The 14,344-nt window shown below is 35.3% G+C and overlaps 1 protein-coding gene across 4 annotated transcripts in view; it reads right to left on the reverse strand.

Moving 5' to 3' along the window:
- Window positions 1-14,344, reverse strand: part of CEP112 (centrosomal protein 112) — a 267,970-nt gene that overhangs the window by 214,300 nt on the left and 39,326 nt on the right. For all 4 annotated transcript variants that reach the window (XM_036451304.2, XM_045586287.1, XM_045586288.1 and 1 more), the window contains 3 exons: window positions 7,383-7,469; window positions 4,553-4,652; window positions 1,649-1,767 (listed from right to left, as the gene is read on the reverse strand). In XM_036451304.2, coding sequence (XP_036307197.1) covers window positions 1,649-1,767; window positions 4,553-4,652; window positions 7,383-7,469 — 306 coding nt within the window. The remainder of the gene's footprint in view (window positions 1-1,648; window positions 1,768-4,552; window positions 4,653-7,382; window positions 7,470-14,344) is intronic.

A 14,344-nucleotide genomic window follows, 5' to 3' on the forward strand; every position in this document is an offset into this window, starting at 1 on the left:
TTGGAGATTTTAATGAATCAACAAATATTAAAGGACTTATCTACTTCTGGTAGCAACAGTAAATAAATAAATAATACACTATCTCAGCTAAACAACACTAGGATTAGCCTGAATCACACAGAAATCTTTATAATATTATTATTGATTAGGAATATTATGTCACTGTCTGTAGTTTTATATTATCTGCATGAAATTTTGCACAAGGATAATGTTAAAGTCTTTATACTTCACCCTACCCCCAACAGGACACTTTTTATCCATTCCATAATCTACACAAAAGTGGGAACAAAGATGACATTATAAATCAAATAGAGAAAGAATCTTTAAGAACTGTACACCCTATGTCCTTATGTATGCAGGTCTTTCTTTACAAAGATTATACTCTAAATATCTAGGAACTAATGAACAGCTTCCAAAGGGAATTGAAAGTCTGTGCTCATGGCCTGTGGGCAATCCTTCCCATATCTGAACGGAAATGGAATTCATAGTGAAGCTCCTGTCTCCTGCATCCATTCCCAGGCTCACTTGTAAAGTTTGAAAGATCCATTTGATTTCCCATTTATGAACAAGAGAAGAACAAGGATATGACAGATGCATGCAAGTTCCTGTTTGACTAGGAAGATGTTGAATGAACAGAGAACCCTGAGAGATGATGGAAAAAGAGGCAGCAGGCAGGCAATAATTATGCTAACTATTGGTAAGTCTCAAGAACATTTCCTTTAGTTTCCTTTAGCTGAACAAGAAGAGGATGGCTTAGTAATGGCCACACAGAAGACCCTTAGGTTTCACAAATTTAACACATGCCATTTTGACTATAAGAGATCCCCCAAATCCCTGCTTTGTTGTATTTGTATCTTTGCCCAAGTCTACATTTTTTTTTTTAAATATACTTTATTGATTTTGTACAGAGAGGAAGGGAGAAAGATAGAGAGTTAGAAACATCGATGAGAGAGAGTCATCGATCAGCTGCCTCTTGCACACCCCCTACTGGGGATATGCCCGCAACCAACATACATGCCCTTGACCAGAATCGAACCTGGGACCATTCAGTCCCCAAGCTGACACTCTATCCATTGAGCCAAACCGGTCTCAGCCCAAGTCTACATTTTAAACTGGTGTCACTTAGCTGGTCCATGAATGGACACACCCACGGCACCTAATTTTCAGTGCTGCTTTGCAGCTGTAAACTGATAGGTACGGTCATTCTGATAAAGGGCTCTGAAGAAGTCACTTAGAACTTGGTGGTTATAGTTATGTTGCAGTGGTTTCTTCATGGTTATGGTCTCTCAAAGGTCCTAGGATATATGCCTTCTGACTATCAAAAATCCACTGTATTTAGTAGCCCATTAATGCAGAGTGATTTTTTTAGGTGTACCCCACAATGCTTAATAATGCATATATGCCTATTGAAGTTGACAGGGTGTCTCTAAGTCTTCAAAACAAGCCCAGAGAATTTACAATTGAGTCTGCAAGGGTAAAAATGACACTGGCAAATATAAGTATGCTATAACTTAGCTGATTCACTTAAGGATCAAACAGGTATATCTGGTCTAAGACTGACTTTCTGTATATTTTGTGAATAACCATTATTTTTATAATTAAATGTTACTTTGAATTTTCTATTACTATTTTACTTTATGTAGCTTACCTTTTTTTCCCAGTCATTATTCAGAAATTCTGTACTTTGCTCACATATCTTTTTCAGCTCTGAAATCTGGTTTTCTTTAGTCTCTCTGATAACCTGACAGTCACGTATAAGGGTCTGAACTGTCAAAAATGATAAAACACAGTTAAACCAATTCTATGTTCCTCATAAGAGCTTAATGATAATATATATATATATATATATATATATATATATATATATATATATATATATAGTGCACCAGTTAGATAATTCCGGTGTGTTGTTGTTTTTTTTACACCAATCTTCTCCATTCTGTCTTGTAAAGTATCTTATTCTTTCCTCTCTTTTTCTCAATCTGTGCCACCAGGCTTGGTTGAACCCATCATTACTCAACTCCTAGACGGCTTTGACAGTGTGCTGGCCTCAGGTTCACTCCCTCCCCTGGGCCCTACTCTCCCCTAGTCTCAGTTCCAGCACCGCCTTCTTTGTGAACCTTCCCCACCAACGCTCCTCATCTTGCAGGACAGAAGGAAACTCCTCTGAGTGCCCAAGGAACCACATCTATTTCTCCATTAAGTCACCTATTACATTATATGTTATAAAGGTTTCCTTGCCTACGTCCTGAGGAGAAAGGCTTTCAACCTTTTATCTACAGAGCATAACAGTGCTACAGGCAAGTGCTCAAAAACATGTGTCCTGACTAAGTAAAGGAACCCATTGTCTCACTCCACTCCTGCTGCTAGGTGCTTTAAAATCATTGCCAAGGCTTACATTACTAAAATAAAATATGCTTTAATTACATAAAATATTCCCCTTATAAATCACTTTTTACAACTTTATTTTTAAAATCTTTTAAAAATGATTTAAACTGTCACTGATTTAAGCAAAACTTTACTTAATATGTTATATCATCTGGATGGTAAAATAAATTCAGTGGTATGTTTGCTTAAATGTGGCATTTTCTTAGCTTGCTGAATATGTTCGTATTTACTTTAAGATAACAAAATTTAATTCTGTAACTATGTGTGGTGACAGATGTTAATTTGACTTATTGTAATGGTCATTTCACAATATATGTAGATATCAAATCACTGTGTTGTACAGCTGAAGCTAATATGCATGTCAGTTATTCCTCAAAAAAAGAGAAACATTTTCAAAAACATTTATGTAGAAATTTCTTTCACTCTTATATCTCAATTATGTAACAAATGAGGGAAGAAAGAGAAGAATTCAAATTAACCTAATATTAGTCCTTAGCACCTATAACATATTACTTCACAATTCCAAAATTAAACTAAGATCTATTTGCAATTCAAAAGCCTTAAAATATTATTTTTAAACATTTGGCATATTTAAATTGCCTGGTTTAAATCAGGGTAAGAAACAAAAAAAAAAACCTATAAATAAATTTAAAATATTTTTATAGTCACTGATATTTGGAGAAAGAACCTGAACTAATTTCTAAATAAAATTTAAGGCTGGGAAAAAAACTCAAAATAACCTATTTCATTAGGTAATTTATATGTGTAAGTACCATCCTAGATTCTAAGGGCAGCATCAGTCTCTCAGATATATTCAAGTCTGGTGATGGTTACAAAGCGAGTAAGTTCCATATGGAAACCCATAAATGTAAACCTTCTCTTTCCTCTTATTCATCACCTGTATCTTATCATTCACCAAATTCTTCAAAGTTTCTTCTTCAATCCCTTTCTCAGTATTTCCACTTCCATCATTCAGATATTCTGAGTCCTCATCACCTTATACACAAAATTATAGAAGCATGGAAGTATAAACTCTCGGAGTTGGAAGGAACTTCATGCATTATTTATTCCAACCTCACCATTTATAATGTGTAAGCCAAGGCCAAAGGCTTCCCAATACTATGGTTTCTAGTAAAATGAGATATTCTCTCTTTCTCTCTCCCCTCCCTCCCTCCCTCTCTCCCTCCCTTCTTCCCTCCTTCTCTCTCCATTCTACTTCTGACTACTATAATAGACTGGGAATTAGACTCACCAGGGTGGCATGCCCACCATCACAAGGCTGCTGCTATTGAAACTCAAGGATCTAAAACCCCCCTCTCAAAAATTTTCTCTGCCTCCACAGTATCTACAAGATAAACTTGAAACTTATAAATCTAAAATTCATGGTCATGCCTAAGTCATGCCAAGTCACCTACTTTATATTTTTCAATCTATCTCTCAAAGTACAGGATACCCACTCTTGCTAAGTGGTTTTGCAGCCTCTTTCCAAACCTTAGCAATATCAGCATTCCTACTGCAGTACGTGGAAAATTTTAAAGTTCTTTTCCACAAAAATGTTTTCAACATGGTCTCTAAGGGCTGCCTCTTGCACTTACGACGTTTTGACCTATAATCACAATCAATTTAACACTTGATCACATGCTTTCTTTTTCTTCTTAATGAAAGTGTGAAAGGGGAATACTTTTTAAATGCTTGTTCTGTCAATCACAATACTAGCACATACTACCCGGTATCAATAGATACTTAATGTAATGAATGTAATTAGACCAAAAGGAATGATTTCCCTAGACTGCTTTGTGAAAGCCAGTAAATTCTAATTCTATGACTCACTTATGGCAGCCCAATAAGGAGGCAGAGTTAAGGGAAGTAGCAGTGACAGACTCTTCCAATTTCTTAACCAAACTACTAACACACACACACACACACACACACACACACACACAGAGAGAGAGAGAGAGAGAGAGAGAGAGAGAGAGAGAGAGAGGGAGAGGGAGAGGAGAGAGAGATTTCCCCATTCATATGAAAGCTCTCATAAACACATCCCCTGATGGAAGTCCACACAAGCATTGCCATCTCACACTACAGGTCAGAAGTAAAATTTTACTTTATATAACCATTAAGATAAAACAGAAATATTAAGATTTATGTAAGAATACTACGTCACCTTTCTTTTCAAGTTTTCTAACAGTCTCCTCGGTTTCATTTTGTTTCGTTTTGTATAAAGTTTTCAATTCTTCTATTTCACTGTTTTTTCTTTCTAAAATCTGCAAATGAATTTTAAATGTTTTAGTATGCTATGTTGTTTGACATACAGAACACATAATTTTTTAAATGAGCACGATATTTTTGCAAGTCTATCTCAGCTAATCCCACAAAAGATGTAAAAATTATATTTCAGTGCATTGAGAAAATAGTAAATATGCTAGAATTAATGATTACTGAAAGAGATGTGCTATCTGCTTTGAAATTTCATGTATCAATCTTTAAGGAGACTATAAATAATAAATTAGGTGATTCTCTAAAATATAGCTCAGAGATTAAACTGTCATAAAGTAGCAGGGAGAAGCCATCACAGCATGACACATGGGGACAGTACAATTCCCCTGCCCCCGCACTGGAAAAGGGCACCTCACAGCTCGGAATCGACTCACTGGTGTCCCAGCATCTCCATGCACAAGAGCCCCCAGATGCGTGGGAAGATGAGAAGTAATAAGTTTCCTTTATATCTAGCTCTGCTATTGTGAATCAGAAAAATCATCCCAAAATATGTCAAAATTGCATGAATATTTTACATCATGAATTGATATTGTGTCCGAAGTTTTAAAATTTAACAAAATTTAATCATGATTGTTATATACTTCTAAATATATCTACACTAAACACGCACAGAGAAAGAGAAATAATAAAAATGTAGGAAAATTAGCAAGCTGGGATTTAAAAAAAAAATGTGTGCTAACCAAATGGTGGAAAAAATGAGGCAGGTGTATAATCAGAAACACACACACACAAACACACACACAGAAAGTGTATTCATGAACATCTAATCCATTTTTTCTTAGTGCTTTTATCACCAGCTTTTCACTTTACCTTTCATTGTTTTAGTCCCAGCGCTAAGAATGGTTGGTAAACAAGAAAAAGAGCTAGTTTGGTCCTAACATCCGTAAAGAAGCAAAAAAGAAAAGAATGGAGGCAAATAGATAAAACACTCTGAATTTTGTTCCGCCCCAATTCCTGACACTTAGGAAATGCCATTCAAGCAAAAACTGATGAATATACTTTCCAAATAGCTTATAGGTCAAGGACTGTATATTTTACCTGGCATTTAAAACTAGTTGCATTGCTTTCCTTTTTTACACAGAATTTATTTAAAAAGAGAAATTCTTGTAAAAAACTTTGTTATTAAAAGTTTTTCTTAGAATAGATCTGTGTAACAGACACACCAAAAAGCCTATTTCAGACTCTATCACCATGATGTTTCCAAATACATTTTTATAATCCTTATACAGCAATAGCTTCTATTTTACTTAGCATATGTTGTGCTGAGATTATATTACTGAATCTCTAATATATTTATGATAAAGAGCTGTTTTTATCTAACCAATTTAAACTACGGCAAAATTATAATAAGAACAGAAAGTACTATTTGCCTTTAAAATGAATGGTAAAGAAAAAAGGAGAGGAAAAGGGTTAAATATTTTTCTCATTCTAATTTTCAATCAGTAGTTTCCTTCTTGTTGCTTTGAAAAAATGAACCAAATATGCACCTGACTAAATACTAACATATTTTAGCTTTTAAGAAAGCTTAGCTATGTGATGCTATGGCTTCAACTCCCGGCCTCCATTTCTTTCATGTTGTTTTGTTAAGGAGAATCATAAGCTTACTTTTTTGAAACTGCAAATGCCAACTTTCTATTTGAAGCTATCTATCCATAGACCAATGGTTCTCAACCTTCCTAATGCCACGACCCTTTAATACAGTTCCTCATGTTGTGGTGACCCCAAAATTATTTTCGTTGCTACTTCATAACTGTAATTTTGCTACTGTTATGAATTGTAATGTAAATATCTATGTTTTCCGATGGTCTTAGGCTTTACAGCAGTGGTTCTCAACCTGTGGGTCACCTAAGATCATCGAAAAACATAGATATTTACATTACAATTCATAACAATAGCAAAATTACAGTTATGAAGTAGCAACGAAAATAATTTTATGGTTGGAGGTCACCACAACATGAGGAACTGTATAAAAGGGTCGCAGTATTAGAAAGGTTGAGAACCACTGATCTAGATAGATAGATAGATCTATATATAGATATACAGGGTGTCTCAAAAAATGTATTCACATTTTGAATAATTATTAATTCAAATTGGTTAAACCTGAAAGGAAAGAAACATCAATTGAGCTATCAAAAAAATGTATGTGTACACATTTTTGAGGGGACACCCTATATATATATCACTAATTTTTTAAGAATCATTACTAAAATATAGTTTTGATTCAAATTTCATAGAGGATAACCATCAATTGATTATTTTTGATGTGCCCAATAAGAAGAAAAATTAATTTTATTTAAAAATGCATACTGAAACATGGGAAGGCATACATATCGATGCGACCATGAAGAAGCCTACATTGTCAGTGTTCACATGCAGTCGATACCAAACAGAGCTAAATCCAAGAGTTCCTTTTCAAATTAAAAGGGAAATTTTAATTGCCAAAAAGTGGAAAAAATATTACACCAAAACAATCTCTAGTATTTACAGTTGCACTAAGTAATGTAACCTATAAGAATATACGTAAAGTTTAAAGAATGTTAGGTAATTTATCAAATTACATTTATAACAGACTGTCATAAGTATGTATGTCAGTGGATGGATGGATGACAGGTTGATAGACGGATGGGTAGGTGGATGGGTGGAGAGATAAGGATCACAAGACCTAGACTATTTCAAATATTCAATATTAATAAAAGAATAAATGGTATATACCCTACCTTCTGAACATCAGCATCATGTTTCTGTTGAAGTTTAAGTTTCTCTTCATGACATTTAGCTTCTATCATTTTGGTTTTCATGTCCAACTTCAAGGAAAATATTTTAAAGGTGTTAATAATTTGCTTTTCCCTTTGGCAAAAATACACAATTAAATTAAAATAACTCTCAATATAAAAGAGAATAGTATTTTTCCATTTTTACCCTATAGCTAAAGGTCTAGAAATCATATATATAGAGATATATATATCTCAATATGTTGGTATTACTTCCAAGCTAATTAAAAATCTTTCAAATAAGTTGTACCTGATTGGTAAGCTGACACTACTAAATATGGATTTATCAATTATCCCGCCCCCCAAAAAAGTCATTTTAAAGTGTTATTTTGCTAGTATTTTGATGTTTATTATTTCCTATCTGAGGAAGACTCTATTTTACCATTTTAGTTTTTGCTTTTCTTATATCTATATGCTCCTTTAAAAATACTTTTTACTAATGTGATAGTTTGAGACTGAATTCCATAAATATGGATAAACTAGAGGTCCGATGCACAAAGATTCATGCAAGAATGAGCCTCCCTTCCCCTGACTGTGGGCACCACCTTTGCTCTGGCCCAGAGCTGCCTTTCCACCTTTCCACACTACCCAGAGGCCCGGAGCGGCTGGGGCAGTGAGGAACACCTGCGTCGTCACCGTGGTGATAACACAAGCATCCCAACCCTGGCCACTCTGCACCTGTGTATGCAAATTAGCCCACATCTTTGTTGGGTTAATTTGCATACTCACACCTGATTGGCTGGTGGGCATCACAAAGATATGGTCCATTTTCATCTTTCTCTTTTACTAGTGTGGATGCACTTCTCTCTCCTGAAGTCTTAGACCCCGATGCCCTCCAGATAGTGACTGCATCTCCTTTCAAGTACTCATTAACTCCCATCCTGCTCAAACCAATACCTAATGCACAATGTTTGGAGCAAAACCAACGAAACTGTAACCAATACTTGTTGATACTAATATGTGTATTTTTTAATTGAAAGAATAGTAGCAACTGGTTTTAAGAACAACATAAAATTGGTTTTCTCAATTATAAAAATATTGGAACACCTGATTCCTTACTATTTAAAACACATGTGTCAAACACAAGGCCCGCGGGCCAAATCCGTCCCGCCAGGCCTTGCAATGTGGCCCGCACCGCGCTGTCATCACTGCACTCTGCTGCGTTTCCATCACAAGGACAGTTTATGACTGTTCAGTAAACCATTCGGCCCGCGATTTAGGCTGGATTTTAGATTTTGGCCCCTTCTCTGACTGAGTTCGACACCCCTAATTTAAAAGAATAATGTACATTGAAGTCTAACATCAATTGGCTGCCTTGTACATGCCTGGGTTGTGGGCTCAATCACCAGTGTGGGGGGTGCAACTGATAAATGATTCTCATCATTGATGTTTCTATCTCTCTCCCTCTCCCTTTCTCTCTAAAATCAATAAAAATATATTTTAAATATTGTCCTACAGTAGACTTGCACTGTACTTTCTTTCTTTCCTTCCTAGAACTGAGACAGTGCCACAGGAGTAAAAGGAGTGTATGACAAGCCATGCGATTGGTAGCCTACTGCTAAAGCAAAGGACTGAAACTATCCAGAGGGCATTCCCACAAGCTATTTCTGAGGGAATTAGAATTTCTGAAATTTCTGCTTAGAAAGACTTTCAGAAATGTTATTTACCAAAGTCCCCTGGGCCTCATCTTCTCTGAAGTTTGCACTTCAAAGAGAAGCTCTGAGGATGGACATTCCTACCGAATGAATCAAGCTGGTGAATGTGCTCACTTACTTATTATAAAAGCATTTCCTTGGGTTTAAAAATATCCAACTAACAGGATAACTAGTTAAATTTTAGGACAATGACCAATGTCACTGACTCAACTGAATATTCACAAACTTTAAATAAAGGGTTTTGGGGTTTTGAAGGAACACAACAATTTATTCACTGGGGATTTGACATTCACTTGTACAGAAAAATGGATACCCGTATTCAAAATGCTACTTTTTACTATTAACAGTTTTGCATGTGTAAATTGTATTTAACATTTGATGCTGAATTTAGCAGAAAACAAAATATAATGGCGTAATAACCATTGATGAGTTTTTAAGGGAAAATGTACTAAAGTTATTTAGATGGACATCATCTGCACATTTTAAGTACCAAGGAACTTCCTTTCATGTTATTACAAAGAGTGAATATTGACTATCTACCTCAATCTTGTCAAAAGGGACAAAATGTAACAAAAAAAAAAGCAGGATTAGAGAATAACTACAAACTGGTAAGTTTTCTGATAAGATATAAACTGTAGCCATTGTAATTTTAAGGAAAATTTTTTTTGTTTTCCTTTATTTACTGTAACCACGTAGCAATAGAAAGGTTGAAAACATTACTGATGTCAGCCATCTGTACTGCCCAGCAGTTCCCAAAGCATTATCAGCAACACAAGCGAATGATGTCTTCACTTAGTCATACTTTCTTCCTATAGCCCAGCAATCACCCCAGCCAACTGCCGAAGAAACGCTTCGTAAAATCATCCTCACTTTACTCTCTTGGATACCTAAGTGTTACAATCATCTTTCTGGAGAATTCTGTTAGTTGCTAGTCAGAGGAAATTATTGTATGTTAGTAATTAAGATTCTTCCTGACTAATATCTTCAGAATATCCTATTCTCAAAATGTTCATCTGTAGTATTTCATACTGCCGATTGTTATTCACCTTGCTGATTTATAAACACAGCACACAAAAAAGGCATCTATCTCTCTTGTTATCTTATCCCTGGGGTTATAAGCAGTATTTGCTACTCTCCTAGAACTCGACACATTAAGGGTAGAAGTGATAGTTAATATACATAGTGCATGCTGGTTTGTTATTTTTAAATTTTGTCAAATATCATATACAAACATAATTTACATGAAACAAACATAATTAGATGGAGAGTTATTTTGTTAAATTCTCTGCACTTGGCAGTGTTCATTCCCTTTTTTATTTAAATCTCTCCCCTTTTCTCACTTCTCCCATCAACACCTGCATGGTGTATTTCATAACAACAACCTAGCATATTTTCTTTGTGTGCGTGTGCATGTGTGGTGGTTTTTTATTGTTGTTAATCCTCACCCAAGGCTAGTTTCCCCCATTTATTTTTAGATAGAGTGGTTGGAAGGGAGAGAGAGAGAGAGAGAGAGAGAGAGAGAGAGAGAGAGAGAGAGAGAGAGAGAGAGAGGGAGGGAGAGAATGAATTGATATGAGACACATCAATTGGCTGCCTTGTACATGTGCCCTGATCATGGCCAGGAATCCAGCCTGCAACTAAGATATGTGCCCTTGACTGGTATCAAACCCAAGATCCTTCAGTTCGCAAGCTGATGCTTTATCTACTTAGCCATGTCTTCTGCCATGCTCCCAGAATCATACACAAATGTGAATAGGGATGCATACACCAGTAGGGGTTTTGCAGCATGCTGCTAGTGTCCCCAGATGTCTTCTTCCCTCTTCTTTCTTTGGGACCCAATGGCCACCACCAAATAAGAGCAGGGCACATGGCTGTATCATGACTATGAGACTAGGTGTGGTCAAGGGGAATGATAGGGTAGAAACGATTCTGGACATTTTAAAAAACAAAGTGGCTTTCTCCTTGTGCTCTTCCTTCCTGAAGGGTGGCATTTAAAGACAAGGTATTGGAGAGCAACCTACACCTCCGAGCAGAGACTAATGTATGCTGAGAACAGTTGAACTTCCCACTAGTCCGGGTCCCCAGTGGCATCACTGAGCACAGTACTCCCTACACACTCTGATTGTTATGAGAGGTAAATAAATTCTCTTCTTCAAATCACTACACCCTTAGCAATACATAGTTTTTATATTATGAATGTTTTGTATGCAAAATATTTTCTGCATTTTGCTCTCTCTCTGAACATGTACTACCACATGGAACTCTCTCAAAAAATACCTGCTATATTTTTATTCATTCTTTTTCGTTGTTGTCAATTATTTCTTAATGAGGAGAAAACAAAATTTATTCAACCATTCCCTTTAATGAATATTCACTTTATTTTCAGTGCTTTTCCACTACAAATAAGCCACACAAAAATATTGTCTACATGCATCCTACAACTAGGCTTTGATGTCTACTGGATGGATTCTCAGAAGACATACAGATGAGTCAATGGTGGATATACCTTCATAGATTTTGCCCTCTATTAAAGATAGATTCACATTTCTACCAGAAGAGTAGATATCCATTACTACTCTAATTTGCATTTCCCTGAACACTACCCTGTCTTAGCTCCTTTCAGATGTTTTGGAGCCATATGAATATGTTTTTCTGTAAAATGGCTTTTCACAATTTGATCCATGTTTTGTCAGTCAATCAGTAAAACTTCCTGGTAGGCTGTACACATTCATTGAATCTGTCCTAAATATTCCCCCCAAATCTATGATTTTTTAATTGATTTTGTTTATGATATATTTTACTATAAAAATTGTTATTGCACTTGGTTAAATATTTCTGTAATTTTCTTTATTGTTTCTGGATTTAGAAAGGTTTGAGGGTTAGAAAGTCCTTCCAATTCCTAGACTTTTATTTATTTAATTTTTTTGCAAGATTTTTGTGTTGTTTTGAAACTTTTTAATTAGGCATTTGTAAGTTAAGTTTTTAGTATATCCAGAATTCATGTTTGTTTTTGTTTTTATAGGAGGAAGACCCAGTTTTATTTTCTCCAGGTAAATGAAAAGTTATGCCAGCATCATTTATTAATGTCTTTTCTCAATGTATTGATAATAAACTTATTACATTTTTATTTTTACTGGGATTTATTTCTTTTTTTAAATATTTTAATTGTTCTTTTACAGAGAGGAAGAGAGAGGTATAGAAAGAAACATCACTGAAACTGGTTTGGCTCAATGGATTAGTGTCGGCTTGGGGACTGAATGGTCCTGGGTTCGATTCCAGTAAAGGGCATGTACCTTGGTTGCAGGCATATCCCCAGTAGGGGGTGTGCAAGAGGCAGCTGATCGATGACTTTCTCTCATCGATGTTTCTGACTCTATCTCTCTGCCTTCCTCTCTGTACAAAAATCAATAAAATATATTTAATAAAATAAAAAAAAGTCAGAAACATCGATGAGAGAGAAACATCAATCAGCTGTCTCTTGCACACCCCCCATTGGGGATGTGCCCGCAACCAAGGTACATGCCCTTGACAGGAATCAAACGCCGGACCTTTCAGTCCGCAGGCCTACGCTCTATCCACTGAGCCAAACCGGTTTCGGCTGGGATTTATATCTTGTAATGTCCTTTTGGTTTCACTGTCAGGGTCTCTCCAATAAAATGAGTCAAGAAACATTCCCTTCTCTATGATCTCAAAAAAATATTTGTAATATTGGAATTAGTTCTTCCTTAAATGTTCCCTTATATAAATATACACTTATAAAGCAGGCACAAAAGAATATATAAAATTTAGTTCTAGTTATATGAAGTTCAAAATCGCCTACAGTAAAAATATTTTCATTTTTAAGGATGTAGGAATTGATGGTAAAAATCAACTTTAAAAACAAAGGAGGGAAATTATCATCAGAAAAATCAGGATAATAGACACTTCTAAGGAAGATTCAAAAGAGTTATGATGGGGAGGGCCAGACAGCAAACTTTTGGGATATTGGCCATGATCTAACCCTTGCCTGTTTACAATGGTGTTCCTTGGTATAATCATTTATTATATGTTGTGAGATTGTATATATCTAAATGCGACAGTCACAACTGTTTTAAAATATCAGTTCTTTCATTTATTATGTCAATGACTATGGATTTAATTATCTTGGATTTATTTAAATTCTACATTTAACTAAGAGATTCACAAGGGGAAAAATGCCTAATTGACATTACATGCAAGAAAGAAGCAACATCCCCTCCAAGGCAATAGATGGGAACATTCAACATGGGTGGAGGGGAGGTTCAAAGGAAATGTTCTATTTTATTTCACAGAAGAGCAATTTCTACCATCTGCTCTCTAAAAACTGATGATTGCTCTGAAAATTTCTCTCCTTGTTGTATTGTGTCTTCTTTCACTTTCAGTGACAACAATTTTCCAAACATCTTAATCTATGTCACAAATTTTTTTAAGGTTACTAAAAAAAAAAAAAACATGAACCTACTGCTTGATGATGCTCAGTGTCACACAATTCTGTGATGTGGCTATCACTGGAAATGTGTCAGCAATTACAAAGACAAACAAGTCCAAGTATATTTGTGATTAAAGACTAGAGTTAAAATAAAGGATGGCTATCACTGAGCATGTTTTCTATCAATGCCCCAAATAAACTGAAAATATAAAAAAATCTTAAAATATTTTGTAGGTATATTTTTAGCCACCAAAATAAAACGATTATAATTCTTTAACTCTAATAAAATAATACTGAAAATATTACTCATTTAACATCTATATATTTTCCACACAATTATAAATTTTAAGTGGAAGTTGTATTTTATAAAGTTTGATTTCTAACGGTTAACTATTGTAGGACTCTAAATTTTCAACAGAATTAAATCCTTTACTAACTGCTTCATTACCCAGATAAACTGTGTAAGATATTATTAATTACCCCAAAGAAATATTTGGAAATTCATATAAAGACAGAAATATAAGGATATTCTTCCCAGAGGTATTTATGTTATTGAAAATTATAAACAACCTCAATACTTAACAATAGGAGTAAGTTCAATTAAGTAGGCATATACTATCCATAATCTATATATGTACAAGCCTAAGCGACCAAACAACCAGTTGACCAGTTAACCAGTCACTATGATGCACACTGCCCACCAGGAGATGCTCAACACACAGGATCAAGCTCCCTCCTTGAACTGGCCTGAGGGGATCAGGCTCCCTCCTTGATCTGGCCTGTGGGGATTGGGCCAAAACTGGCTA

This window comes from Pipistrellus kuhlii, unplaced genomic scaffold, assembly GCF_014108245.1.
Source record: "Pipistrellus kuhlii isolate mPipKuh1 unplaced genomic scaffold, mPipKuh1.p scaffold_m20_p_22, whole genome shotgun sequence".
Taxonomy (NCBI): Eukaryota; Metazoa; Chordata; class Mammalia; order Chiroptera; family Vespertilionidae; genus Pipistrellus; species Pipistrellus kuhlii.